At 45.1% G+C, this 26990-nt stretch overlaps 1 protein-coding gene across 2 annotated transcripts in view; it reads right to left on the bottom strand.

The window, feature by feature from the left end:
- MCM3AP (minichromosome maintenance complex component 3 associated protein) overlaps nucleotides 1-26990 on the bottom strand; it is a 72105-nt gene that overhangs the window by 6914 nt on the left and 38201 nt on the right. For both annotated transcript variants that reach the window (XM_005311342.5, XM_005311343.5), the window contains exons 16-26: nucleotides 26570-26683; nucleotides 22424-22576; nucleotides 12238-12435; nucleotides 11795-11863; nucleotides 9873-10007; nucleotides 7225-7378; nucleotides 5873-6131; nucleotides 5369-5466; nucleotides 3169-3559; nucleotides 2510-2767; nucleotides 882-1011 (exon numbers count right to left, since the gene is read on the bottom strand). In XM_005311342.5, the coding sequence (XP_005311399.2) occupies nucleotides 882-1011; nucleotides 2510-2767; nucleotides 3169-3559; nucleotides 5369-5466; nucleotides 5873-6131; nucleotides 7225-7378; nucleotides 9873-10007; nucleotides 11795-11863; nucleotides 12238-12435; nucleotides 22424-22576; nucleotides 26570-26683 (1959 nt within the window). The remainder of the gene's footprint in view (nucleotides 1-881; nucleotides 1012-2509; nucleotides 2768-3168; nucleotides 3560-5368; nucleotides 5467-5872; nucleotides 6132-7224; nucleotides 7379-9872; nucleotides 10008-11794; nucleotides 11864-12237; nucleotides 12436-22423; nucleotides 22577-26569; nucleotides 26684-26990) is intronic.

Genomic DNA, 26990 nt, shown 5'->3' with positions numbered 1-26990 from the left:
GCTCTGACGAGAAACGCTAGCCCCTGGCTTCATCCTATCCCTTCTGGAGACAGTGGTGAGCAGATTGCTAGGGGCTCGCTCCTCTAGAGGGATACCACCCACCCCAGACACCAGCTCTGTGCCCCTGACACACTTGCTCCTACAGTTAGCTCCTCTGGCTCTTTTCTTATCAAAGGGCCTTTCCCACTCCACCCTGCAAGCAAGGGACAGAGCCTCCTCTGGGACGCAACTGCTGGGAAATGCATTTAAAATAAGGGATGTGACTAAAAAGCAGCTTTTGACCCAGGCTGACAAACAGCACAATGGGATCCTGCCTTCCAACATTTCATTGAAGGCATTCACTCTTCTGGTGCTGCAAGACACAACCTGTAATTCATTTCGATGGAGAAGACAGCACTGACGGTTCCTTTACACATAGCAGAGCCTGTAACGGATTGACATTGGATAGAATAGTGACATACAATTAGCACTCTATCAAGGCTATTACTCCATGGTGTATAATGTCACCAGACCCCCTAATTAACATGATCTTCCTCTATATTTTGTGCAGCCTGAAGTAAATCATTTCATGTTTAGTAGGAGTTAAAATGCTTTAATCTATTTCATCATAAGACACGAGAGAAGCTTTGGAAAAACCTAACAAGTCTGCACTGTGATTTCTGGATAGGGCTGTAACGTAGTATGTCTTTCCAAAGAAAGTATCCGTTTTTCATTACAGACCTATGAAGAGCATTGGGAAAACAAAAAGCCACTCTATGCAATCATGGAGATCCTGTGCAGTTTCCCAGTCTGCACGGTGCCTACGCAGATAGCTAAGTCAGTGCAATTTATGAAGATATAGTCATGCTATTTATTATGACAAATTTAAAACATCATCTTGCCTCGTGTGTCCCTGCTGGATCTCTTTCTGAGTTTGCAGTCTGGCCCGCTCCCATGAAAAAGGAAGAGTGAAGGTTTTTAAATGTTCCTTAAAGAAATAGACATATATCTGGCCATCTTCACTCACTGCTTCTATAGACAAACAAACATTAAAGATCAAGTCAGGATCAATACAGGCTTTCAGCTTCAAGAGAAATACAACATTAAAACATAGCTCATGGAAACTGTGCCTTAAGTTCTGAAGATTGCGAGGAGTTAGATCTGTGGAATAGACAGAACTTGCAGTAGTGTGCCTTTTGGGCCTGATTCAATATCCAGGCAGTTCCAGATGGGATTGTTGGGGTTACTGTAAAATACTGCTTTATCTTCACTTTTAACATCCCAGTGCACCCAACCCCACCGTGTGCAAGGCATCAATGCTCAATTCAGCAACAGGTATTTTTACACTGAAATGTAGACTGGTGTTTCTCATGCAGAAAACACCTTTTACTTTGAATCCATCTGCAATTTCTCTGGAAGGAGGTCGGCCCAAGGAGATTTGTGCCTCAACTCCTCTCGCTAGTAATGCTTATTCATAGCAGCAGGTTTTACTGGTTTATCTAAAACTAGCAAGTCGCCAGAGTTTACCCACCTGCTCTGAACCTTAGGCTGAGATGTGTCAGCCATGTACTCGCAGACACATCAGCCTCTCAAGCCTGCTCTATTTGCAACAGCCTGCACACCTTTCAGGGAGGATATTCACACCTAGGCCCCACAGCACACCAATGAGTTCATTCTTTCTGCATTTCGCTTACCACACTGAACCACCATCCACATTTTGTCCTTATTTCTGCTTGCTGGAATACGGCAAGACAGTGATACTACTAATTCTAAGGGTGTGCTAATATTATTATATCTCCATCATCAATTCTCAGAGCACATCCTCAGTGCCTGAACCCAGGAGTCAGATTTCAGGGAGGCATGGTAGATGAAAGGTCACTGGCTACAGGTCTAAGCAAGAGCTGAACAATGTCACTGGGCAAAACAATGCCTGGCATGTCAACGCTGGGACCAAATTCTGCCCTCAGAAAGGTGCATGGAACCTCTGCTAATTTGAATGGAGCTTAGTGTATGAGGCCAAAATTGGCTTAGAGCTTAATCGGATTTGCACTGGACTGGAGAGGTTCTGGACATATTCCTCCATGCAAGCATGAGGAGCAATGCTGGGCAGAGTTCTAGCTTGCCATGGGCTCAGGAAGCGCAAGTCCCATGGCTGGCCAATGGATGTGCAGCAAATGCAGACACACCCACAATCATCCCACCGCAGAGAGCAGCGGGAATAGAATCTCAGGGTTGGAAGGGACCTCAGGAGGTCATCTAGTCCAACCCCCTGCTCAGAGCAGGACCAATCCCCAGACAGATTTTTGCCCCAGATCCCTATATGACCCCCTCAAGGATTGAACTCACAACCTGGGTTTAGCAGGCCAATCCTCAAACCACTGAGCTCACAGACAACATGCCATGCTAATGCTATAGACTGCCTCTGGATACCATGGGGATGAGCCCACAAGCAACGCGGTGTTAAATGTAACAGAACAAGAGAGCAGTATGTAACAAAGCACAGACCAGCCCACCTCAGAACACTGAATACCTGGTATGACAGGCAGCCGGGGGCGTTTCCAGTCTCTCAGTTTATGATCAATGCACAGCGCAAAGATCTCATCCCAGGGGATTTCGTCAACTGCAGGTCCATCATCTTCTGAGCTGGCAAACAGCCTGCCCCGCCATTTGCAATAGGTTCTGCTCAGCAGGTTCTCCACTTGAGACTGGAGTATCGGCTGGGTCTGGGGAGAGCTGGCGATCTGGGACACGTACTGGAAAATCATGGAGCAGACAGGACGCCAGGGAGCTGAACAAAGACAGCATACGCAGCCGGTTAGCATAATCTCCACTGAGTGATTGTTTGGATTGGGTATAACAGTCAGGGAGGAGCAGCAATGGCCAGTCCACCGCACTGCGGAAAGGCTTTCCCAAACTCAGCTCTGCTGATACACCTCAGTCTGAACCTGCTGCAATCCCCTCCCTCCAGGACTGAGCCAGGATCATGATCAGGCTAAGTGCATAATGCAGGAGACGCATGCACTCAGGGTACAGAACAAACCATGAGATTTATGGCTAGATTTGGATACAAAGAGGCTGAAGCACATTTTAAATGTAAGGGGAGAGACATTTGTTGGCAAAGGGACAGACTTTGTATCCTGATACTAAAGCGCCTTGAGATGCAGCTTTCTGCCAGTGCGAAGTACATACCCCCTTGAGGAGGAAGGTCCACGTGCGGGATCTGGAAGGACAGCACAGCCTTCCTCAGCCAGCCCAGGTGAGCCAGTGTGTTCCACTGGAGGTGAGGAAGCAACGTATTACCGCCAGGCACCACGAACTCGGTGACAGGCCAGGACTGGTCACAGAGCTGTTTGGAGGAAACCACCCCCGACAGGAACTGCAGCACGCTGTTGTACAGCTCAATGATAGCGCTGGGCTCTTGGGAGGGCAGGCCGGCCAAACGTCTCTCCTTCTGGTCATGGTAGAAGCGCCCGCTGAACTCACGGCTAACCCCATCCTCGATGAACTGCTGGAGGGTCTGGCAGCCGAGCTGTGGGGAGCTGGGGCACTGGGAAAGCAGCCATCGCACTGCCTCGGAGAGCTAGGGCACAAACATTGACAGGACAAACCAGTCAGCCAGGCCGTTTCAGAAGCTCTGCTCAATATTAACTAGTGACCCTTAGGACTCAATCCTGCAGCCCCGTTGGTTTCATACTCCGCGGTACAATGCGAACAAATCTCACAGCAACAACTGTGACATTCACAGCAGCAACTGTTAAATTTTGCAGCACCATTAATTTACTCTACCTCCATGAAACAACCTTAATTCCCACCCCACACAAGCACACCATGGTCAGAGCTGAAAACAGATATTGGCACAGAATCCATTGGTGACTGTTCCCAAGTGATGATTTCCAGAATGGGGTTTTGCATTCTGCTTTCCAGGCTGAATGGCTCGACTCCCTGAACCTCGGCTCTGGTGACTGGAATAGTCTGAAATTCCCCACACAGAAAGAAGCTATCTGATAGCAAAGGGCTCTAGGAGACAAAAGCATTATGAGATCCAATGGCTGAAAGTTGAACTCAGCCATGGTCACACTGGAAATAAAGGTGCAGATGTTATGAAAAGTTAATTTAGCCATTGGGGCAGATCCTCAAAGTTTGGGGCAGATTCTCTGTCACTTGGAGTTGTCTTTCCTAAAGACACACTCTAGCTCAACGTAAGCTCCTGGGCTTCATGCAGGAACCACTGGGTGGCTTCCTCTGGCTTGTGTTACAGAGAAGGTTTAGACTAGATGGTCCGAATGGTCCTTCTAGACTCAGAGTCTATTCATCTATGCAAAACGCAGACCGGAAGAACAGGAAATGTACTGGGTACATTCTGACTCCTTTAGGCTCAGTTATGGAAGTGGCCAGACAAGATCCTGTGTGGGGAGAAGGACAAAAGCCCCTCTCCCATTCAATGTAGAGGGTATTGGGAGGTGACCAGAGTCTGCAGAACTATCAGCTCAGCATGACCTGCACAGGATCCTTGCCAGCTCAGGATGCAAATCCCAAGGAACACTGACAGTTTCCAAGTACGCAAAAGGTGGGTTACGAGGAGGAGGGAGAAAAATCATTCTTGTGAACCTCTGAGGCTAGGACAAGGAGCAATGGGCTTAAACTGCAGCAAGGGAGGTTTAGGTTGGACATTAGGAAAAACTTCCTGTCCGGGTAGTTAAGCACTGGAATAAATTGCCCAGGGAGATTGTGGAATCTCCATCACTGGAGATTTTAAAGAGCAGGTTAGATAAACACCTGTCAGGGATGGTCTAGATAATAGTTAGTCCTGCCATGAGGGCAAGGGTCTGGACAGGATGATCTCTCAAAGTCCCTTCCACTCCTACAATTCTATGATACAAAGGTTTGCCCTTAATCCACCATAACATTGTTTGGTTAAATAGCAGAGACGCCCCCTTTTGCCAATATAAGGTGGAGACAGCTGTGGATTATATTATCCTGCCACTGAAGACAGACTCCATACATATGGTCTCCAGACCATACGTAGAGGACAGGCAGGAATATTGGCAGATGGGCAGAGTTAAGGTTGGGGCTGGAGCTTTAGCTGAAAATATTTGTGCTATTTTCTAATATTTTAAATAACAATATCTTCTGACACATAACTCTAGCCAAGTCCCACTCTGGCCAAAGGCTGGGTCAGTAGGACCGAAGTCTTCTGTGCACAAACTATAATAAAGCTCAGCTTTAGCAATGGGAAAAACCACCCACAAAACAAAACTCAGAGGGGTAGCTTAACATGCCGAGTTATTTACCATGTGGAGAACATTCCTCACCCGATGTGAACAACTGAGGTAGCAGAGACCTTAGGGATAAGCTTTTAAATATTTAATTTTGGAACTAGTGCTCCTACCCTGTTGGTGCCTTGCAAGTCACTGATCGAATCTGGAATCTCAACGATAATATAGTCTGAAATAAGCTGAGCTGAAATCAAATCCTGCAGCATCAAACCTGTAAAGGAAAAGCAATAGCTGAAATAGCAGCATTCTGCATTATTCATACACAGACAACAGCAGGAAAAAGGAACTTCTCCTATTCAGCCTATTCCCATTGAGAGCAGATTTACTGCTTCTCCGACTGCCCCATTCTTTCCCACACTGTAGAACAAAACACTACATGCAAAGTAAAACTGAAATCCTTGGAAAAAAAAATTCCTAAGACTTGGTTTCCCTTTTCAGTTTACAGTCTCTTTCCTAAGCTCTCTGGATTCGTGTTAGAGATCAGAGGATCCTTCCAGCTCACATCTATAGCTCTTAGCCAAATGCTGCATTTGGAGGAACACATTTATTACTCATTCTCTGCCTTGGGCATAATCCTAAATATTAATAATTATTTCAAGGCACAGAAAATCACACACCCTCTTCTACTTCCTTCTCTGTGGCCTCTTCTCCCCGCGTAGGGACTAGAACCACCAGAGGTACAATTGGATGGAAAGGCTTCGCCTGAAGGAGCTGTTTCAACTGCAGCAAAGCTGAAAGCCAGTAAACATCCTCCTCGGCCATGTCTTCGCTCCTCACTCTAGGGGGCAGCAGGAGAACAAGACCACTAGTTCCAAACAGATCCTTCTGTGCCTCAGCCACCTCAAGCTGCGAGTCACTGAGGGTGCCATGGGCCACCTGCACAAGCACAAAGGAGACAGTTCAGTTACAGCAAACAAGAGGGGTTCAAAGACCAAGCTAGCAACAGCGTTTCTGATGGGAGGCTCCTTCCTGGGAACTTTATGGGAAGGGGAAAAAAAGCTTGTGGGGGAGGGAGAGAAAAATAAGCGAGACATTGAATAATGGCACATCATATATATATATATATATATATATACACAGAGAGAGAGAGAGACACACACACACACACACACACACACACACATATATCACATAAAAACTTCATAAAAGGAATTTTATTTAGGTTGCCAAGTCAAGCACTCAAAAGCTAGGAAACACCAGGATTAAAGCTGCCCGTGAAACCTTAATTTGGCACTCTTGTTATCCAATCACATAGTAGTTTTCAATTCTTGAAAAGGACTGAAACAAATAAATGAAAAATTACAACAGAAAAGAAAAAAGAGGAAAAGGAAAGGAAAAAATAGGGAAAACAAAAAATAAAAAAATTCAATTTCGATTTCAAACCATTTTCCACAAAAAGATACAATTTAGAATAATATTTTTATCGATAAATGTCTCTAAAGATAGATTTCGCCGTACACAAACCAATGGGAAAATATTTCCATCCATAAGCAAAATTTACAGATAGACAAGTAAGAAAAATGCTGCTTGAGAACCTACTAGAGTTTAAAGCTAAAATTTTGAAATATTATGCTGAAAATTTGCATTTAACAATTATAAAGTTTTAAGTCTCAATGTCTACAGTAAATAAATAATTATTGTCTGTCCACCCCCATTGCGTGAGCCCCCCCATATTTTGCCACAACTGTGAAGATTTAAATAGATGAATTTTTTTTTAAAAGCTTTAAAATAAACATTGATATTATCCATCAAAATTACAAAAGAAAAAATAAAAACTGAATTCTGCTAAACTGGACTATAAAGCTTTGAATAGGGTTAAAAAAAATGAACTACTGAGACTCCCTGACTGATATGACTTTGCAAATGGTGATGACACCACACACTGATAGCCTTGGCAAAGCATTCCTTAGCATCAGAGAGGTGATGGGACCAGGAAGCAGCACACGGCTAATAGAATGCTCTAACATACCTTTATACACAAGTTGACACAAACTGCCCGATCTCCTTGCATTCCAAAAGAGTTAAACAGTGCAAGTGTCTGGACTCTCTCCTCTGTGTTGGAGATCATATCCTTTGATCTTTTATCTCCCATAAATTTGGCTTTCAACCAATCCGCTAGTACCCTGTGAACAAAAAAGAAACCATCTTTTTCATTTGATATGATAAGTGGCACTCGCAGCAAAGTCTATAGTTAAACGACCACTCTCCATTATAAACCCCAATTTCCAGTTGCTTAGAACTTTGCCAAAGTTTAATTATTTGGGTTAAAACTTTCCATGCCCGATGTCTGCCTCATGTTTGTTTGTTTGTTCGTTCGTTCGTTCATTCATTCATGCAAAATGGCTCAACTGTTTCTGTGAATGAAGCTAGGGGAAAATAGGTAGCTTTGCCAACTTGAAGTTTAGCAGGGAGATAATCCTACAGGTCCCCAAGAAAATCCATCCAGATTGATCTCCGTTATTAGCCTCTGAAAATTGCCATTTGCACATGATCAGTTGAACATTTTGGAAGCTTGCTACTAAAATCGTCCTCCTCCAGGGACCAGTCCCAGAAAAAGTGTGAAATTTGTGCCTCTTCATAGACAGTGAAACACTCCAACCTGTCAGCTTTCCGAAGCACACACTTCACTGAACTTTCCCAACACCGATGAGTTATAATGAAAGCAAAATATTTTAACAACCAAAGAACGTGGATTAAATGATACCGAGTAAAAGGGATAAAGGCAGAAATGGTTACAAGCAAACACGCATCTAAAAGACTAAACTTAATCTGGAAAGATAGTCTTTGTTCAAGATGGTTTCTCTCACACACAGTCCCTTTCCAGCTTTTACTGGCCAACATCACATAGGAAGATCAGAGAGATCAAATCACTTAGTTTTTTGTCTCCTAAGGTGAAGGACAAAGATGGAGTCTCTCTCTGTTGCTGACATTCCCAAAGGGACTGGCTTTGTTTTACAAGTCAGGAAGGCCTCCCGCGGATTCAGTCTCTCGGGTGCAGGAACTATGCTAACTCTCTGTCTCAGAATCAGGATAACCCTCCGCTGGCTTCATATACTGATACTGTAATATATAAACTGAGGTAAACCTACATTTGTCTGGGCCAGATCTGTTAATCACCTTTACCTAGACTAGACAATCTGGTCTTGAACATGTTCTAGTAACATCATACAGAGGGAGTTCACAACTTCACATAATACACTGACACATGCATTTTACAATTATACTAATCACCAGCCTTCAGACGATACCTTAACACGATACCTTTTGGATAAGTATCATGACAGCAGAGTGTTGGGTGCAGTGAGTTGGCTGGCCTGCTGAGAGTCAGTGCACTGTATGCCTCGGTAGTAGGGGCTCTTAGAGTCATACATCTCCTGCTAGTGGTTGATTCACATAGGGGATAACAGACTATTACTGCTACCATTTATTGGCCCATGCTGTGAATCCAACTGTCCTGCTTGCAAACTTGTTGATGACCACTGCAGGGGTCAATATGGGGTTGCTATTGTCCCACATGATGGAATTTCTGTTTTTACAGTTAACTTTTTTAAAAAGGTAGGAAATTACATATGCGTTTCATACAGGTGCAATTTGTTTATTTATTTTAAAAACAGGGTCAGCAATCAACCAATAGAACAGCTTACCAAAGGGACCCGGTGGATTCTCCATCATTTTAAAGCTTTGAAAACAAGATTGGCTATCTTTCTAAAAGATACACTCCAGGCTCAACCACAAGTTACTGGGCATGATGAAGGAACTGTTGGGTAAAATTCTATGGCATGTGTTGCATAGGCGGTTAGATAAGATTATCACGATGGCTCCTTCTGTCCTTCGAATGAATGAATCAACAGAAAATATCACAAAAAACTATAATGAAAGAACATTAATGTTGTAAAGTCAAACACTCCAAGTTAGTAAATGTCAAAATAAAGGTTTCCCATGCCACCTTAATTCATCCCCCTTGTGCATATCCATTATGATACAGTCTTACCAACAATCCTATGTTTGTTCCATAGACCCCTGCCTCATTCAGTGCACAGGGTGGACAGTGAATGGGGCACAGAGTTGTGAGGAGATTCTGTTGGGTTGAAGGCACCGGACTGGACCCAAGAGTTGGGTTCTACTCCCGCTCTCTGCCACAAACTTCCTATGTGAAGCTGGACAAGACTGCATCAAATCCCATACACACCTGGAGCAGGATTAAAGTTCTCAATTCTCGCATTTCCTGGATTTCAAGTGCTTGACTTTGCAATGTTAATGTTCTTTTAATGTATGGGGTATGTAACAACAGTCCTAGGGTATGGAGATATTTATCTATGACAGGATGTGAGGGGTGAGAAAGGGAATGTGGGTCCATTGCCAGCAAAGGGTAAGGAATTTCACCTCTCTGCAGCAGAGTTACTAACTTTAGAAAGGAGCTAGAACACACTGAAGATTTAGCTAAATAAATCGGGGACATTCTACTGACCAATATTTCACCCCTTTGTCCTGTCATTCATTGCCTTTCTTTCTACCCAGGACATGGGGAACTACATTTCAGTGACAGTACAAACCCATCCCTGCCTCCATTCTGTCTCCATGACATGCAAGGAAACACCGGTTGGCTCCTCTGCTTACTGGCTGGGATCCTCTGCTTGACATCCTTCGTAACTTGGCAACACCAAGAGCACCTTCCAAAAGATCTGTTCTCGCTGAACTGGAATATGTTCAAGGATCAGTGCAGGCAGATCCAGGGGTGTCCATGCTGCATCACTTAAAGAGAGTGAAAAGTATATGAAAAATAATTAAATATCTTGAATTTTTTAACGACTCTTCCTTTTCGCCCTAAACTAGATTTAAAAAAAAAAGGTGATTTTTGCCCTGTTCCGTTCATTCCCTTGGAAGCACCTGGCATTGGCCACTGTTGGAATACAGGGTATTGGGCTAGATGGACTATAGGCAGATCTCATGTTCTTGAAAGGTCAGTGTGGCTGTTTGGGCAGCTGCGTGCTAAGGTAAGCAACATTTTGAAGCTGTGAACATTGAATCAATGAATGCAGTTACAGTCTGATGAAATTAAGAGCTAATGTAAATGCTTTCTTAAAATGTTTTGCTTTCCATAAAGGAGTTACAAGAAGTTACATGGACATTCAAAGCAAGGAAGTCTAAAGTTAGACCTACAAGACTAGATATTCAGACGATTTACATCGCCACCGCTCAGTTGACTTCAAGGGCTACACTGATTTACACCGGCTGAGAATCTGGCCCACAAGATTTGTCTTGCTTTGTGGGATCACATGCACACCCCCACTCTCTTCCCCACTGTGCCTGACTACTTTGATGTTGTAAACAAGCCAGGGCTTGAAGTTCATAAGAAGCCCACACAGGCAAGTGCCTGTGGGTTTAGAGAATACAATGAATGAGTAGGTTCTTTTGGCATCCTTTCAAACAACATTGAGAAAACTGGCTATTAGTTTATGGAATTTTCCCAGGAACCAGTAAAGAAGCCTTTAAACTCACTGATCCAACTTTCCAGCATCCTATCAAAGTTCTATATTTATCATTTTTCACCCCCTCAATCATTTCAGATTTCACCACATGTCAAATTGTCTGAAATTTCATGAGTGATCTGGCTGCAGAAGAGAATTTTTTGGGTAAGTTTTGGGGCTAACTGGACAAAAATCTTGGGATTGTTCAAAAAGTCATTTACTAATCTGGAAAAGTTTCCTAGCTTTTTTGCCGTGTCTCAGGAAGCAGTCTGCTTCCAAACTCCAACTTGATTTATTCTGTTCCCCTCAGCAAGGATGAAAAGCTTTGATTATTTTTGTCCACTTTGTTGAGTTAGTTTGGGAGTTACTGAATTCTCTTTTGTCAACCAGCGGGGAACATCATAGAGTTCACGAATTCCACCTTGTATGTGCTAAGTTACAGATGTCTGCAGCTGCATGTTAATGACTTCTTAAAATATCCACATGGACTAGCAGGGATCCTGGTTTTAGACTCTCTCTCCTTGGTTTATCTCTGTTCGGAGCAATGGTGTCTCTAGCTACAGCAGGTTTCTAGATACCAAAGTCATAAAGAAATGGCCTCCTAAAACTAAGGAAATTCTGCCCACCTCCTCCGCAACCATCATTACCTGTCTAACCTTCAGCTATGGGCTTCAGATCACTATTCTCTCCCAGAGAAGTCTACAGTTCTTACCAGCATTTAAACTACAATCCCAGTTCACTGAAGACAAAGATCTGATGGTCCTCTGCACTTATGTTACAGGCCAGAGACCACATCTCACTTATTGCTCTCTGCATATAAGCCATACTAGACTCTGCCCCATCTGCCACTCCACACACTCTCCCAGTATCAGTCAGACACTCTACAGATACAGGCACAAGATCAGGGTTATTATATTTTGGAGGATCCACCCTTCACCCACCCTCAGTTACATATATTCATGGGGACTAGTCTGAAAAGTCTGCCAGAGATCGATTCACCACTCCGCACCTACATTTTCAGGGCACACAGCATCTTTGTGCTAATGTAGCTTTAATGAAACTCCAACTTACCATAGCAGCTGCTGGTAAAAGTACTGAACTTTCATTTGGTGCTTCGTCCTGTTTCTCAGCCATCTTAACCTGGAAACAAAGAGGCAGGCTGGTCAGGAGGTATCAAAGGTGTTGAGTCCCCTCTATAACACGTGTAGGTCTGCAAGAGCTAGGAGTGCTCATCTGTGCACCAAGCAAGCCAGAACACTTAGGAAACTTACTACAATGGAAGAAGATCAGAGAAAAATTCTCTCTGGGTTTTCAGTTTGTTTCTCATATGTGTCTGACTGCAATGTGTACAGCCAGTGTCGTTTTTGTGAGGGTCCTTCACAGGACAAGTGATATAAACAGATGTGCTTGTAAAACAAAATTTATATGGTCAGGAACCTGTGATCATGTGAAATTATTTTAATTTACCTTTTGAAACTGACTAGATTTCAGGTTAGCTGTGAGAGTGCTTTTACCTGGTGCAGGAGATTCCCAGATTTCCTGCGTGTCCTAGGTTTACAATTCTCTTAGTTAGGTTCTCCTCAGCAATAGGACACTCTGCACTGGGGGATAATGCCTTCAGTTTGTTTTTCGGATCCACACAACAGGGAGCTGCTGGGAATGCCCTCATCTGACGCTTCAGCTTCTTCCGCGCTGCTACCACTTCCCTCCATCTTTAAAAGAGAAAATATGTATATGCTATACTAATGAATGGTGCTTGCTAAATCTCACATTATTTTCACAGATTTTCTGTTCAGAGTTATTCTTCACTATTCACTTGCTGGAGCTACTTTAGCACCTTAGGTTTATTAGCCGTGCAAAGCAGAAAAGGAGAGATCACTCACCTCACAGTGATTCGAGTTCTTCAAGATGACCCTGAACAAAAGGATTTGGATCTTGCTCCACCTTGTCACTTTACATAGTACACTGTTGCCTTGTTGTCTAGTATTAATCTGAGTGACCTCGTATGACATGAAGGAAGTGTTGGCAAGCATATCCTACTGCTCTTAGCTCCAAGATATTGATAAGGTGCACCGATTCCTGTGCCAACCATTTGCCTTGTGCTGTGTCTCCCTGTAGATGAGCTCCCATCCCAACAGAGATGCATCCGTTGTGAGGGTTTTCAAAGGTGCTGGATGCAAGACCTTCTGTGGATCTTTCCACCATGTAAGAGAGTTCAACACCTTCCAAGGCACTGTGATGTGCTTGGAGAGACTGCCTATTTGGGGTGTATTCTGTTCTTATCCATATCTGGAGGCATCTGAGGTACATCCTCATGTTGGGAGTCACATATGTGGAGGCTGACATGTGGCCCAAGACTTGTAGACAGGTCCCCCCTATTGTTGGCAGGCTGCCAATAGGTTGGCTAGGGTGAAGAATCTCTCTTCGGGTAGCTAAGCTCTTGCTGTTGTGGAGTCTAAGGTAGTGCCTATAAAGTCTATTCTCTGAACAGGAGACAGTTCTGTGGTTGATGCAGAGGATTTTCTGTGGTTGATGCAGAGGCCCAGAGATTGGAATAAGGTTAATGCCCTGGATGTTGCCTCCTGTACCTCTTGAGGTGTCTGGACCCTGAGAAGCCAGTCATCCAGATACGGGAACACTGCTATTCCCACTGACATAGACAAGTCAAACTGTAAGACTACCACTCAGAGAATCTTTGTGAACACCCTCAAGGATGTGGAGAGTCCGAAGGGGTGAACTCGATACTGATAGTGATCTGCCCCACCATGAATCTTAGAAAATGCTTGCGTGAGGGTGGATTCCTACATGGAAGCAGGCGTCCTGAAGGTTGAGGGCAGCGAACCAGTCTCCTGGATTTCAGGATGGAATTGCAGTGGCTAGTGTCACCATTCTAAAGTGTTGTGCTAGAACATAGATGTTCAAGTTCCTGAGGTTAAGGATTGGTTTCCACCCTCTGCCTTTCTTGGGAAGAGGAGGTTAGTTACCTGTAACTGGAGGTTCTTTGAGATTTGTGGTCCCTATCTGAATTCCACTGAGGACAGAGCTGGAGAATCGGAAAGTTGTCTGTTGGTCCATGCATGTGCCCTTGCTCTGCCTCATGGTTTTGTCTGAGGTGATAAAGGGCGGGGTGGAGTGGCCATGCCCTCAGCTCCTTCTCCACCGCAACTCAAACAGATCCGCAACAGAGGGGAAGGAGGATGGAAAGTGGAATACAGATAGGGACCACACATTTCAAAGAACCTCCAGTTACAAGTAAATAACCTCCTCTTCTTCTTCTTCTTCAAGTGACAGTGCCTAATTCGGAGAAGGGTGCGAGGAAGAGAATGGAAGGGTTCATCAAAGGACAGCCATGTCAAATGAGGGGTCTGTTACAGAGGCCTGGTCTACACTATGAGTTTAGGTCGAATTTAGTAGCATTAAATCGAATTAAGTCTGGACACGTCCACATGACGAAGCCCTTTTTTCCGACTTAAAGGGCCCTTTAAACCGGTTTCTTTACTCCACCTCCGACGAGGGGATTAGTGCTGAAATCGGCCTTTGCGGGTCGGATTTGGGGTAGTGTGGACGGAATTCGACGTTATTGAGCTATCCCACAGTGCTTCATTGTGACTGCTCTGGACAGCGCTCTCAACTCAGATGCACTGACCAGATAGACAGGAAAAGCCCCGCAAACTTTTGAATTTCATTTCCTGTTTGCCCAGCGTGGAGAGCACAGGTGACCACGCAGAGCTCATCAGCACCATGATGGAGTCCCAGGATCGCAAAAGAGCTCCAGCATGGACCGAATGGGAGGTACGGGATCTGCTCGCCATATGGGGAGACAAATCAGTGCTAGCTGAACTCCGTAACAGTAAACGAAATGGCAAAATATTAGAAAAAGTCTCAAAGGCCATGAAGGACAGAGGCCATAACAGGGATGCACAGCAGTGCCGCGTGAAAATTAAGTCTTGCACCAAGGCATAATGTGCAGCGAAGGTATGCACCGAACTCCATGCGGCTGCCCTACATATATCTGGAAGCAGCACATTGTGCAGGGCAGCCATAGTCAATGTGAGCATGCTTGTGGAATGGGCTCTCTCTGCAAGGGATGGAGACAGTTCCGATAACCAATAGAGCGTAATGCACCCGAATATCCTCTGTATGATCATCTGCTCTTTAATCCTTTCAGCTATAGCGATAAATGGTCTAGGGGGACTTCCTGAATTCTCTTGTCCTTTACAGGTAGAAGGCCAAGGCTCTGCAGACTCCGAGAGGGAGCGAAGGTGCTACTCCTCTGTTGACACATGAGGCTTCGGAAAGAAAGCAGGTAAGTGTATGGGTTGGTTGAGATGAAAGCAGAATACAACCTTTAGCACAAACTTGGTGTGCAGGCACAGGGAAACTTTGTCCTTATCCAACATGGTTAAAGGAGGGTCCACCATCATGGTCCCCAGTTCGCCCACCCTTCTTGCAGAAGTAACAGCTATCAGGAAGTTGACCTTCATGGAAAGGGGAGACAGGAAGCACAAGGCCAGAGGTTTGAAGGGTGATTTCATTAATGTCAAGAGGACACGGTCGAGGTCCCATTGAGAAGCAACAGGTTGAACTGGTGAAAAGCTTCTGAGGAGACCCTTCCAAAACCTGGTAGTCAATAGACGTGTAACTACAGAGTGACCTTCCAAGTGGGGGTGGAAGGCAGTGATAGCTGCTCTGTGGACCTTGACAGAACTGAGAACGAATCCTGACATTTCAAGGACAGAAGGTAGTCCAAAAGAAGGGGAATGTCCACATCGTTGGGGGCAAGACTCCTCTGTGGGGCCCAAGAAGTGAAGTGCTTCCACTTGGCCCATAGGAACGCCTTATGGATTCTTTCCTGATGCTTGAGAGGATGTCTTGTACTGCCAGCGAACAATCCCATTCTAGCGAAGATCCCATCCAAAAACCAACCTTCGAGGTGAAGTATCTCCGGATCGCGATGCCTGATCCTGCCTGTGTGTTGCATGAGCAATTCCAGGAAAGATGGCAGGGGAAGCAGGGGATGCGCTGACATGTGGGGAAAGTGGGGAAACCAGAACTGGCATGGCCAGAATGGGGCAATCAGAATAACCGGTGCTCTCTCCCACCTGATCTTGTGGAGGACTCGTGACTGCAGCAGTAATGGGGGAAAGGCATAATTGATCTGGTCCGACCAGCGGCAAATGAGAGCATCACTTTGGGAATGGCATAGAGACCACTTCTGAAGCAGTATGTAATGCACTTGCTGTTGGAGCAGGATGCAAAAAGGTCCCTGGTCAGAGTCCCCCATCAGGTGAAAACGTCTCTAAGGTGTCGTGGAGCTCCCATTTGTGGTTGGCCATGAATTTCCTGCTGAAAGACTCTCCAATTATGTTCTGAGTCACCAGAAGATAGGCTGCCAACAACAGGCACTTGGCACCAATCCCATAGACAAATCACTTACACACAGAGCAAAGACGACCTCGTGTCCCCTTGTTTCTTGATGTAATAAATGGTGGTGCTGTTATTGGACATGATGGAAGCATGGATGGAAGAAATGCGCAACATGCTCTTTGGACTGCCTGAAGCTCCATAATGTTGATGTGCATTCTGGATTCCCAAGGGAAAACTACAATAAACCTACAGTAAAAACAACAACTCTTTACAATTCTAAAAATGGCTTTTTTTTTTTTTTTTAGGTGCATCAGAGAGAGACAAGAGGATAGTAGCAGCTCCAACTTGGACCATGCGGTGGTGAGAAGGAACTGAGGGCGCAGTTGGTCTTTCCTGTCCTTTATCGTCTCCGACAAAACCATGAGGTGGAGCAAGGGCACGTTCCCGCAGTGGAATACAGTAGGGACCATCACTCGCAGAACCACCAGGAAGTAATTCAAATAGAACCCTCTTCCAAAGAACTTTTGTGGGACCAGTTCTATGGCTCCCAGAAGAAGAGAGTGGACCTCTTGTTTTAAGAGTTCCTTGTAAGAGGGGTCCCTGAAGAGAGGGGGGTGAGAAGGAGGAACAGCATGGAAGTGGACAGAATGGCCCACTTTGACAACTTCCTGTATGCACTTGTCTCAGGCAGGAAGCTAGTTGTTTTCCAAAGGGGGGAAGGTACTCACATGATCGGTGATCTATTGGAGTAGAATACTTGATGACCCAACCGAGATGTCAAAAGTTTCTTAGACTGTTTGGGTAGAAGCAGGGGTGGGAGGTGCGCTGATTGTAGTAGAACGGTCTTTGAGCAGTTTGGGATCTATAAAACTCTCTTCTCATTGCAGACATACAAATCCCCTGTGATCACAATGTCACTCTGGGGTCCCTGAAAGTATGGAGAGAGGAGTCTGTATACTGACCAAAGAGCCCTTGAAACGGAAGGTCTTCCACTGTGTTTTCAACTTCTCTTGAAAGTCCTGAGGATTGGAGCCAGGATGCTCTTCTCATGAGCACCACTGTGGCCATGGACCTGACAGCTGTACCAGAAGCATCTAATGCAGCCTGCAGAGAAGTTTTCATGACCAATTGTCTTTCAGTGATAATGGACTGAAATGAATCTTTCTGGTCTTGTGCCAAATGCTCATTAAAATGTGTATACTTGGAGTACGTATTGAAGTCATATTTAGCCATTAAGGCCTGGTAATTGGCAATGTGAAATTGGAGAGTGGCTGATGAATAGCTCTTCCTTCCCAGGAAGTCCAGCCTTTTTGATTCCTTACCTGATGGAGAGGGCCTACACTGAATCTGACAGTCCCTCTCATTGGTAGCCTCCACCACAAGGGAGTTGGGGTTAGGGTAGGAGAAGTAGCACTCTGTTCCTTTGGGTGGGATGTAGTATTTCTCATCTGTCTGCTTACAGGTCGGTGGAATTGTGGTAGGTATTTACCACAGGTTATATTTGCATGAGATAACAGTGCCTCATTGATAGGTAAAGCAACCTTTCCCTGAGGACTGATGTTCAGGATGTCCACCAGGGAATGTTTGGACTCTTGCCCCTCCCTCTAGTGGAATACTGAAGGGAGTTCTCTAGCCTTTTCATGAGTTCCTGGAATGTCTTGAAATCACCTGCATACGAGGGAGGTGGTGGCATCACCACCTCATCTGGATATGAAGATGACTTTCCAGAGGGATCTCCGCTGTCTGAGGCTCCTGTTCCTCTTATACATCTTTTGATAATGGAGAGCAGCATGGTACCAATGTGCATTGTACTAGAGGATTTTCTGTAGAAGCTGGTAGTTGGTATGGTACTGATGGGTACCAGTGCTTTTTCCTAGACATTATATTAAGTTGCTCACCGTAATGGCCTCTTAGGTACCAGGAGTCCCACTGGGGAGAGGGATAAGGGAAGGGATGCCAATGATAGTCATAACCTCTGGGCCTATGATGTTCTGGAAGGTTCCCCAGGCCCATCTTCATGCAAGGGGCTCATGGAGGTAGGGTAGTATGGTACCCGAATGGATCCCTGTCCTGAGATCTCTGAGGCCAAGGAGTCTTCCCCTGAACTAAGCGGGGGGGAGGGGGGGGGGGAGAGGGGGTGGTTTGAGGTCTTATTACCTAGGGCTGCAGACAAAGCAGCAACGGTATCTATGTCTGCGACATAGAGGCCAATGCACAAGGAGGGAAGCAGACCCTTCGGGAGCTAACACATGCTCCCCCAAGCATCACAGGCAGCTGGAATGTCCATCGCTGCGGAAAAAGGACCTCTGGTAAGTCTCACAGGCCTGAAACCCTGGGGTCTTGGGCATAGCAACTATATTCCAACACAAAATCAAAGAAAATGAAAAGGAGGGGATGGAGCTTTCCCAACCAACACAAAATAAAGTGAAGTGAAATAAAGGTATATGGAAATAGAATAATTCAAAGAAAGAATGATCAAACCAAAGAAGTAAAACAATAATGCACAAGTTAAGGCGGGAAGCCAAATACAACAGTCAGTAGTCTCCATCTCAAGTTGCAGGTGGTAGAGAAAGAACTGAGCGATGGCAAGATTGTGCATCCCAATATGCCCTCACTCAGAGCACGGAGGTGCCATTCTACACAGGCACAGACCTGCAAATACTACTTTCTAGTCTCCACTCAAGAGTGCACAGGTGTGTGCATATCCTATGACGGGGCACCTATAAGGACGTGTACTTGAAGAACTAATGTTGTCCCACAACATACATTGGCTATGCCAGCATGACAGCAGTAAGTCACCCACTACCAAAAACCTGGACAGGGTGGCACACACTGACAATTAGGAGGCCTGCTTTTTGCTCTGACTTGCTACCACTAACATCAACAGTTAAAAGTCACAAGAGCTAGAGTGTTCTGGCAGTCGCACATTAAGGAGCTGAGTCCCAGAAGTGAGAATTCTATTCCGATTGCATCTTTAGATAAATATTCTTCTTAATTTCAGTGTTTACTCTGTGCTTGTACAGCATTTGGTGTATAATCCATTTAATTGCTTCCCTCTGGATTATAAAACAGCTCCCCTCTTGCTGAAAATAATACACCTTAAATAGTTTTTGAAAGGAATTCTAAAAATCTATAGAACATGCTACCTAAAAGATGCTTTATCAGAAGTTAGACTATCTATATATTAGGATTCCAGGTCTGCTATTCTGTAAACTAGAACATCTATGCGCAGTGATGGAAATAGCTACAAGCACAGCTGAGAGCTTTTTTTCTTCAGAATAGCATCAGGCTCAATCATCACTGGGATTTGGGGTCTGTTCCTGTCCAATTCGTAAATTTTCAGCTACTAGTGGCATTTTTACACTTTAGAAATGACACCTGCGTGACAGCACGGGCTTTCATCTTGTCTGTTACATTCAATCCGTTTCAAAACATTTGAGCTGACAATATAGAAAGAAATGTTTTGTATTTACACCCTCAGTCCGTAACAAGGAGCACTGACCCTTCCCTAGTAATCTTCCCAGTCATCTTCTTTCACACAATCCATTGAGAATGTATTTCAGATCCAGTGGCTGGTGACTGGACACTAGATGTGGAGGGCTCTGAGTTACTACAGAGAATTCTTTCCCAGGTGTCTGGCTGGTGGGTCTTGCCCATGTGCTCAGGGTCTAACTGATCCCCATATTTGGGGTCAGGAAGGAATTTTCTCCCAAGTCAGATTAGCAGAGAGGGGTTTTCCCCTTCTTCTGAAGCAGGGGGCACTGGTCACTTGCAGGTTTAGACTAGTGCAGGGGTAGGCAACCTATGGCACGTGTGCCAAAGGCGGCACGCAAGCTGATTTTCAGCGGCACTCACACTGCCCGGGTCCTGGCCACCGGTCCGGGGGGCTCTGCATTTTAATTTAATTTTAAATGAAGCTTCTTAAACATTTTAAAAACCTTATTTACTTTACATACAACAAGAGTTTAGTTATATATTATAGACTTATAGAACGAGACCTTCTAAAAAGGTTAAAATGTATGACTGGCACGTGAAACCTTTAATCAGAGTGAATAAATGAAGACTCGGCACACCACTCCTGAAAGGTTGCCGACCCCTGACTAGTGTGTCAAGGCTGGATTCTCTGTAACTTGAAGTCTTTAAATCATGGATTTGAAGACTTCAGTAACTAAACCAGAGGTTAAGTGTCTATTACAGTAGTAGTGAGCGAGGTTCTGTGGCCTGCAATGTGCAGGAGGTCAGAATAGATGACTGTGATGGTCCCTTCTGGCCTTAAAGTCTACGAGATCTTTACAGTCTCCCTCACATGCAGGAAAGCAGATGGGCCTTGCAGTGTGCCCTGAAGAATCAATACCCCAGGGCTTTTTCCGACTGGGGTGAGGGAATTCCAAAGCTCCACAAAGATGGCCCTGCCACCCCCCCGTGACCCTAAGAGTCCCTTTATGACTACCGACAAATGGCGCATTCATACTGTTGTCAAAATATTTAGTTAAACAGGGTCTTGTAAGGTATCATCTGTAAACCGGTGACACGCTGGTCATGAATATCAGGGTGCGATGTATGTATGGGTTGTGTGTATAGAGTTGTGTGTGTGTGCTGGGAATACGTTCATAAAACAAGGTGCGGAGGCAGCTGATAAACAAGCCTGCCCTAGACAAAGGAATGTGGATTTACTTGTCTGCATGGATCATGCTAACCCCTGGATGAGAAAACAGCATGGCTTGATTACAAGCAAAGGACAATGAAAGGATATTTGACTCTAAGGTAAATAAAGTGATCAAGACAATGGAGAAAGCAAGTTGACCAGAGGATGAAGAACGGGCTTGGTGCCTGCTCCCCAAAGAACATACAGCAAGGGAGAGGAACTTTGTCTGGGTTTACTTTTCAAAGAATACATTTCAAAGGTTTTCAGGGAAGAAAGGGAACTCCTCATTTGTTATCCAACACTGATGGAACTAAGGGATCAGTGCCCCCTGATTCTGTGAACAGCTAATCCTCCTTCTTGAGGGGCTGGAGTTACTGAGAGCTTGATGCGACTGAGAAAGTTGCTTACGTAAAGATTGGAGCTTGCTAAAGTCAAGTTTTAGATATTAGAAACTTCCCATTGTTGTTTTGTTTTAACCACATCTTTTTCTCTTGCTTAGTATCACTAAAATCCAAGTTCTTTATTAATAAACGTATGTGTGGTTTTATAAGCCATCTCAGTGCAGTGTATTAAAGTGTGGATCCTCAGCTAGACTGACAGGCTGGTGGGTGTACTCTCTTTGGAGGCAGCAGACTTGGTAATTTTTGTGAGTGTCCAGCAATAGAGAGTGGATTCTACAGAGGAACGCTCTTCCTGGAGGTTCAGGAACTGGGATTCACCGAACGTTACCCACAAGACAAGGTTAAGACTGGCAGAGTCCAAAGGAGTTTTCTGGGGAATAGGACAAATTGGTGTGGCAGGGAGCTGACACACAGTTTAAACTCCAGCAAAACTCTCCCTTGTTGAGGCAGTAGGGGCAACACAAGGCTTATGGTTCTGGGGGTGGCCCTAGAAAGCGTCTCACCCCCACCCTCTCTTGTCTGAGTGAGGCTCCAAGCCAGCACCCCACTGATCTGGCAATATGGCACAGGGAAAGAGACAGCTTTTGGATAAGTAGGTCCTGGGCTATTTAGAGCTTTATTAACCCCCTCCCCCCCCAAAAAAGTCTTAAATACTAATCAGTGCTTAATAATTAGCCAATGTAAACCAAAAAAACACTGGTATCATGTGCTCCTGGCAGGATAAACAGTGTAAAACATGAGCTACTAAATTCTGTACCAGCATGAGTTTCCAGATAGATTTAAGCTGTAGTCCACGTAGAGCAGTGGCTCTCAAACTTTTGTACTGGTGACCCCCTTTCACATAGCAAGCCTCTCAGTGCGACCCCCCCTTATAAATTAAAAACACTTTTTTATATATTGAACACCATTATAACCATTATAAATGCTGCAGGCAAAGCGGGGTTTAGGGTGGAGGCTGACAGCTTGTGACCCCCCATGTAATAACCTCGCAACCCCCTGAGGGGTCCCGACCCCCAGTTAGAGATCCCCTGACGTAGAGCTTGTTAAATAGTCTAATCTAACATGTTGTTTCCCCTTTCCCCAACTTCTGTTTATTTGTTTGTCTCTCCTTAGATTGGGAGCTCCTCAGGCAGGGACTGTTCCCTCTTCTCTGTCTGGAAACCACTTAATAGGGACTATCAGAGAGAAACAGTATACTCAGATTAGCAAATGCTACCACTGATCCTGTTAGAGACCACTTGATGGTCTTCTCAAGAACAGTGTCTGTGGTATGGTTTGACAACTCACCGCTGCAGATATTTGCAGAAACACTGGAGCTCCTGGAGGGTCTCCTTGGCACTCTGGAAAATCTCCTCTTCCAGAAACAGCTGCATTACATCAGCACAGACTTCCTCTGAGCAACGGGCAATGCGGGCTTTTCGGTCTCTTTCCAAAGCATACCTGGTGCAGAATGAAACAAAATGAGATTCCAAGGCAGAAATGCTCACTAAGCAGCATGCATGACAGTAAATGCTAAAAACAGCTGTAGTGGAAAAGGTAGGTATTTCTAGCACAGATAAAACTTAGAGAATTTTTCCACTTCAAGGTCCCAGAAACAAAGACAAGGTTTTCATCTCGAGGCCAAAAGACCAAAAACATCAAGACATTTGATCACGGCCTTGGATAGACCAAGAGACTACTACACTTGACCAGAGCTCAGAGAGCCGAGTCATTTAAAATCATTCCACTTTCTGGAAGCCACTAGATTTCTAAGTCACTGGACTTCTGTAAGTTTCTCCTTTGAAAAGAAAAAGCATAGGTCTTTCTTATCTAGGGGAACAGAAGCTGTGCACCTGTGAGGGGGGGGGGGGAATTCAAGGCCTTTACACTGGAAAGAATGCAAGTATTAGTCTCCAAAGGGGTTTGTAGTCCCTGTTCAAGGACACATACACAACCCTCCCACACACACATTCCCAAGTACCCATCCAGAATCCTAATCATCCCCTCATATTTCCTCCACTTCTAACTCATCCTCTTCTACTCATGGCCACTGCCTTTCCAGTCAGTGCTGATTTGTGGAAGAAGAGCATGGGAGATCTGTACTACACACCATGTTCATAAAAGCGTCTCTCTTTGTTAGAGTACTGTGGTGAGGCTTGTTCTATAGAACACTAAGGGTTAATTCCTGCTAGAGCTCTCCACTACATACAGGCAATAACTAAGTTAATTGTTGGTGCTTAATGGACAATGCACTGAATGCACTTCTGGAAATTGACCTCCAATCCCCGGTGAGATGCATAATGGTACCAGACTCAGAACCGGTGATAGCCCATTGGGGAGCCTAAGCAGGAATATTTTTTGCCAGCCCGTAATAATAACAAAAACCGAATAGATGGACCCCTTGAGCTGCTCGGGGCCCAAAGCAATTGCTTAGTCTGCTTATGCCTAACGCCAGCACTGACCAGACTGACCAGGTTCAGGGGTTCCAGGACAGACAAAGGAACTCTGAAATGGGTAAAGCCTGACTGTGAACTCAGGGCAGGGGACAGAATAAGGCAGAGACTGCAGGCTCTCTCTCCTAACCCTGAGCCTGGAACAAGTGGGACCTAACTACAGACATGCCAACTCTCTTAAATGGATACAAGAGTCATGATTTCCGAGGGCTTGTCTACACTGGCAATTAACAGCGCGAAAACGTTCTCGCTCAGGGGTGTGAAAAAACACCCCCGAGTGCAGCAAGTTACGGCGCTGTAAAGCACCAGCGTAAACAGTGCCCCAGGGCTGGGAGCGACACCCCTGGTTGAGGTGGTTTTTTTGGAGCACTGGGAGAGCTCTCTCCCAGCGCTGCACCACGACCACACAAGGCACGTCAAAGCGCTGCCGCAGCAGCGCTTTAGTGTTGCCAGTGTAGACTAGCCCTGAGTGAAAATAAACCTCACTCATGATCTTGCTATAAAACTCTCAAATGTCAGGATTTTTTTCAGCCGCAACACATTCTTAAAATGGGTTTACAGTCAAACAGGACAAACAAAGGAATGTGGTTTCTCCACTGGGTAGTTAATCCCAAAGTACTTTGAAAGACAATGAGAATTCATTTATATATCAGACAAACAAAGCTATCAAGCTAACAAGTGGAGGTGGGGGGAGAGACACCCCAGCAGGGAAAAGAAACTTCATCTGAGGTATAAAGAAGAGGGGGAGAGCCAAACCTCAAATAAGCAACTGAGGGCTTGTCTACATTCCGCAGCTTTTAGCGACAAGGCTGGGTCGACACAGCCTTGTCGCTAAAAGTCAGCGTGTGTGAACGCTCTCTGTCGGTATATTGTTGGCACTTTTGCCAACAAAATACTTCCAGCCCCACGAGCAGCAGTAACTTTGTCGGCAGGAGCGACAAAGCTGCGTTCAAACTGCCACTTGCGTCGGCAAAACGTTTGTCTTTCATGGGGGGGGGCTTTTTTAAGTACCCGTGAAAGACAAAAGTTTTGTCAACAACATCGCAGTGTAGATTCATAGATTCATAGATTATAGGACTGGAAGGGACCTCGAGAGGTCATCGAGTCCAGTCCCCTGCCCGCATGGCAGGACCAAATACTGTCTAGACCATCCCTGATAGACATTTATCTAACCTACTCTTAAATATCTCCAGAGATGGAGATTCCACAACCTCCCTAGGCAATTTGTTCCAGTGTTTAACCACCCTGACAGTTAGGAACTTTTTCCTAATGTCCAACCTAGACCTCCCTTGCTGCAGTTTAAACCCATTGTTTCTGGTTCTATCCTTAGAGGATAAGATGAATAAGTTCTCTCCCTCCTCCTTATGACACCCTTTTAGATACCTGAAAACTGCTATCATGTCCCCTCTCAGTCTTCTCTTTTCCAAACTAAACAAACCCAGTTCTTTCAGCCTTCCTTCATAGGTCATGTTCTCAAGACCTTTAATCATTCTTGTTGCTCTTCTTTGGACCCTTTCCAATTTCTCCACATCTTTTTTAAAATGCGGCGCCCAGAACTGGACACAATACTCCAGCTGAGGCCTAACCAGAGCAGAGTAGAGCGGAAGAATGACTTCTCGTGTCTTGCTCACAACACACCTGTTAATGCATCCCAGAATCATGTTTGCTTTTTTTGCAACAGCATCACACTGTTGACTCATATTTAGCTTGTGGTCCACTATAACCCCTAGATCCCTTTCTGCCGTACTCCTTCCTAGACAGTCTTTTCCCATTCTGTATGTGTGAAATTGATTTTTCCTTCCTAAGTGGAGCACTTTGCATTTGTCTTTGTTAAACTTCATCCTGTTTAACTCAGACCATTTCTCCAATTTGTCCAGATCATTTTGAATTATGACCCTGTCCTCCAAAGTACTTGCAATCCCTCCCAGTTTGGTATCATCCGCAAACTTAATAAGCGTACTTTCTATGCCAATATCTAAGTCGTTGATGAAGATATTGAACAGAGCCGGTCCCAAAACAGACCCCTGCGGTACCCCACTCGTTACGCCTTTCCAGCAGGATTGGGAACCATTAACAACAACTCTCTGAGTACGGTTATCCAGCCAGTTATGCACCCACCTTATAGTAGCCCCATCTAATTTGTATTTGCCTAGTTTATCGATAAGACTATCATGCGAGACCGTATCAAATGCCTTACTAAAGTCTAGGTATACCACATCCACCGCTTCACCCTTATCCACAAGACTCGTTATCCTATCAAAGAAAGCTATCAGATTGGTTTGACATGATTTGTTTTTCACAAATCCATGCTGGCTGTTCCCTATCACCTTACCACCTTCCAAGTGTTTGCAGATGATTTCCTTAATTACTTGCTCCATTGTAGACAAGCCCTGAATCAATTGGGGAAAAAAATCCCCACATTTGAGAGTTCTAAAAATGAGGCTTAATTTTATTTAGAAATCCTGTCAGCCGCCAGGGGCGCGGCTGGGGCTGTAGCTGTCAGCCCTGGGTGGCTGCTCCCCTGCCAGTGTGGAAAGTGGGAGAGGGGACCCCACTGCAACCCCCCCAGGCCTGGGAAGGGTGAAGAATCCTAAGGAGCAGAGGTGAGGCTGGGAGGGCTGAACTATGGCATGGTGGCTGCAGGAGGGCTGGTGAGGAGGGTGAGGGCTGAATTAATGGTAGGTTCTGGGCAGACAGGGTGAGTGGTGGGAGGGTGAATTAATGGGGTGGTGATGATAGGGGCTGGGGGACTGAACTGGGGACTGAACTGAGGACGGGGCTGAACTGAGGGGAGTTGGGTGGGGGCACAGGATTAATTGTTTGAAAATTTAACCAAATGATGTTCTTCACAATGGTTCCATTCACCCTGTATTGGGTCCAACAAAAGGAGCAGCGAGATGTCTGCTTGCCAGAGTCTTACTTTCTCAGGAAAGAAGTTTACAATGCAGGCATTGTGTTATATAACATACTGTGCACTCTACATAGCTAATGTTGCACTTACTTTAATTCACTAGCTGAAGTCTCTTGAACACCTTCCTTTATTACTTCTTCTGTCAGCTCTGCACCCACTGAATGGCTCAACTGTTTTATCAACCGTTCTCTTTCCTGCTTCTGCCTAAAGGATGGAAACAAATTATACACAAATAAGGACTGGCAAAACCTGTTTGATGATCTGTAACACACACATGCCATATCAACACCACAGATAAATTCGAGACACAATAATTAACCTCCACATTGGGCTAGTCCAATTTTTCATGCTTTTCTTTCTAAAAGTAGCAGAGGCAAATGTTCTGCAGCACGACCAGCTTTGCAGGGGGTGAGACCTGTCCCCCCGCACCATTACAATACTTAATGGGAGAGAACTCCTAAGCCACTGCCCGGGCAGCTGGCACCGTGAGAGATGAGGGGCTGCCACCCTT

Source organism: Chrysemys picta, chromosome 11 (genome assembly GCF_011386835.1).
Source record: "Chrysemys picta bellii isolate R12L10 chromosome 11, ASM1138683v2, whole genome shotgun sequence".
NCBI classification, from domain to species: domain Eukaryota; kingdom Metazoa; phylum Chordata; order Testudines; family Emydidae; genus Chrysemys; species Chrysemys picta.
The sequence above is the reverse complement of the archived record's forward strand: the minus strand, read 5'-3'. Positions and strand labels throughout refer to the sequence as shown.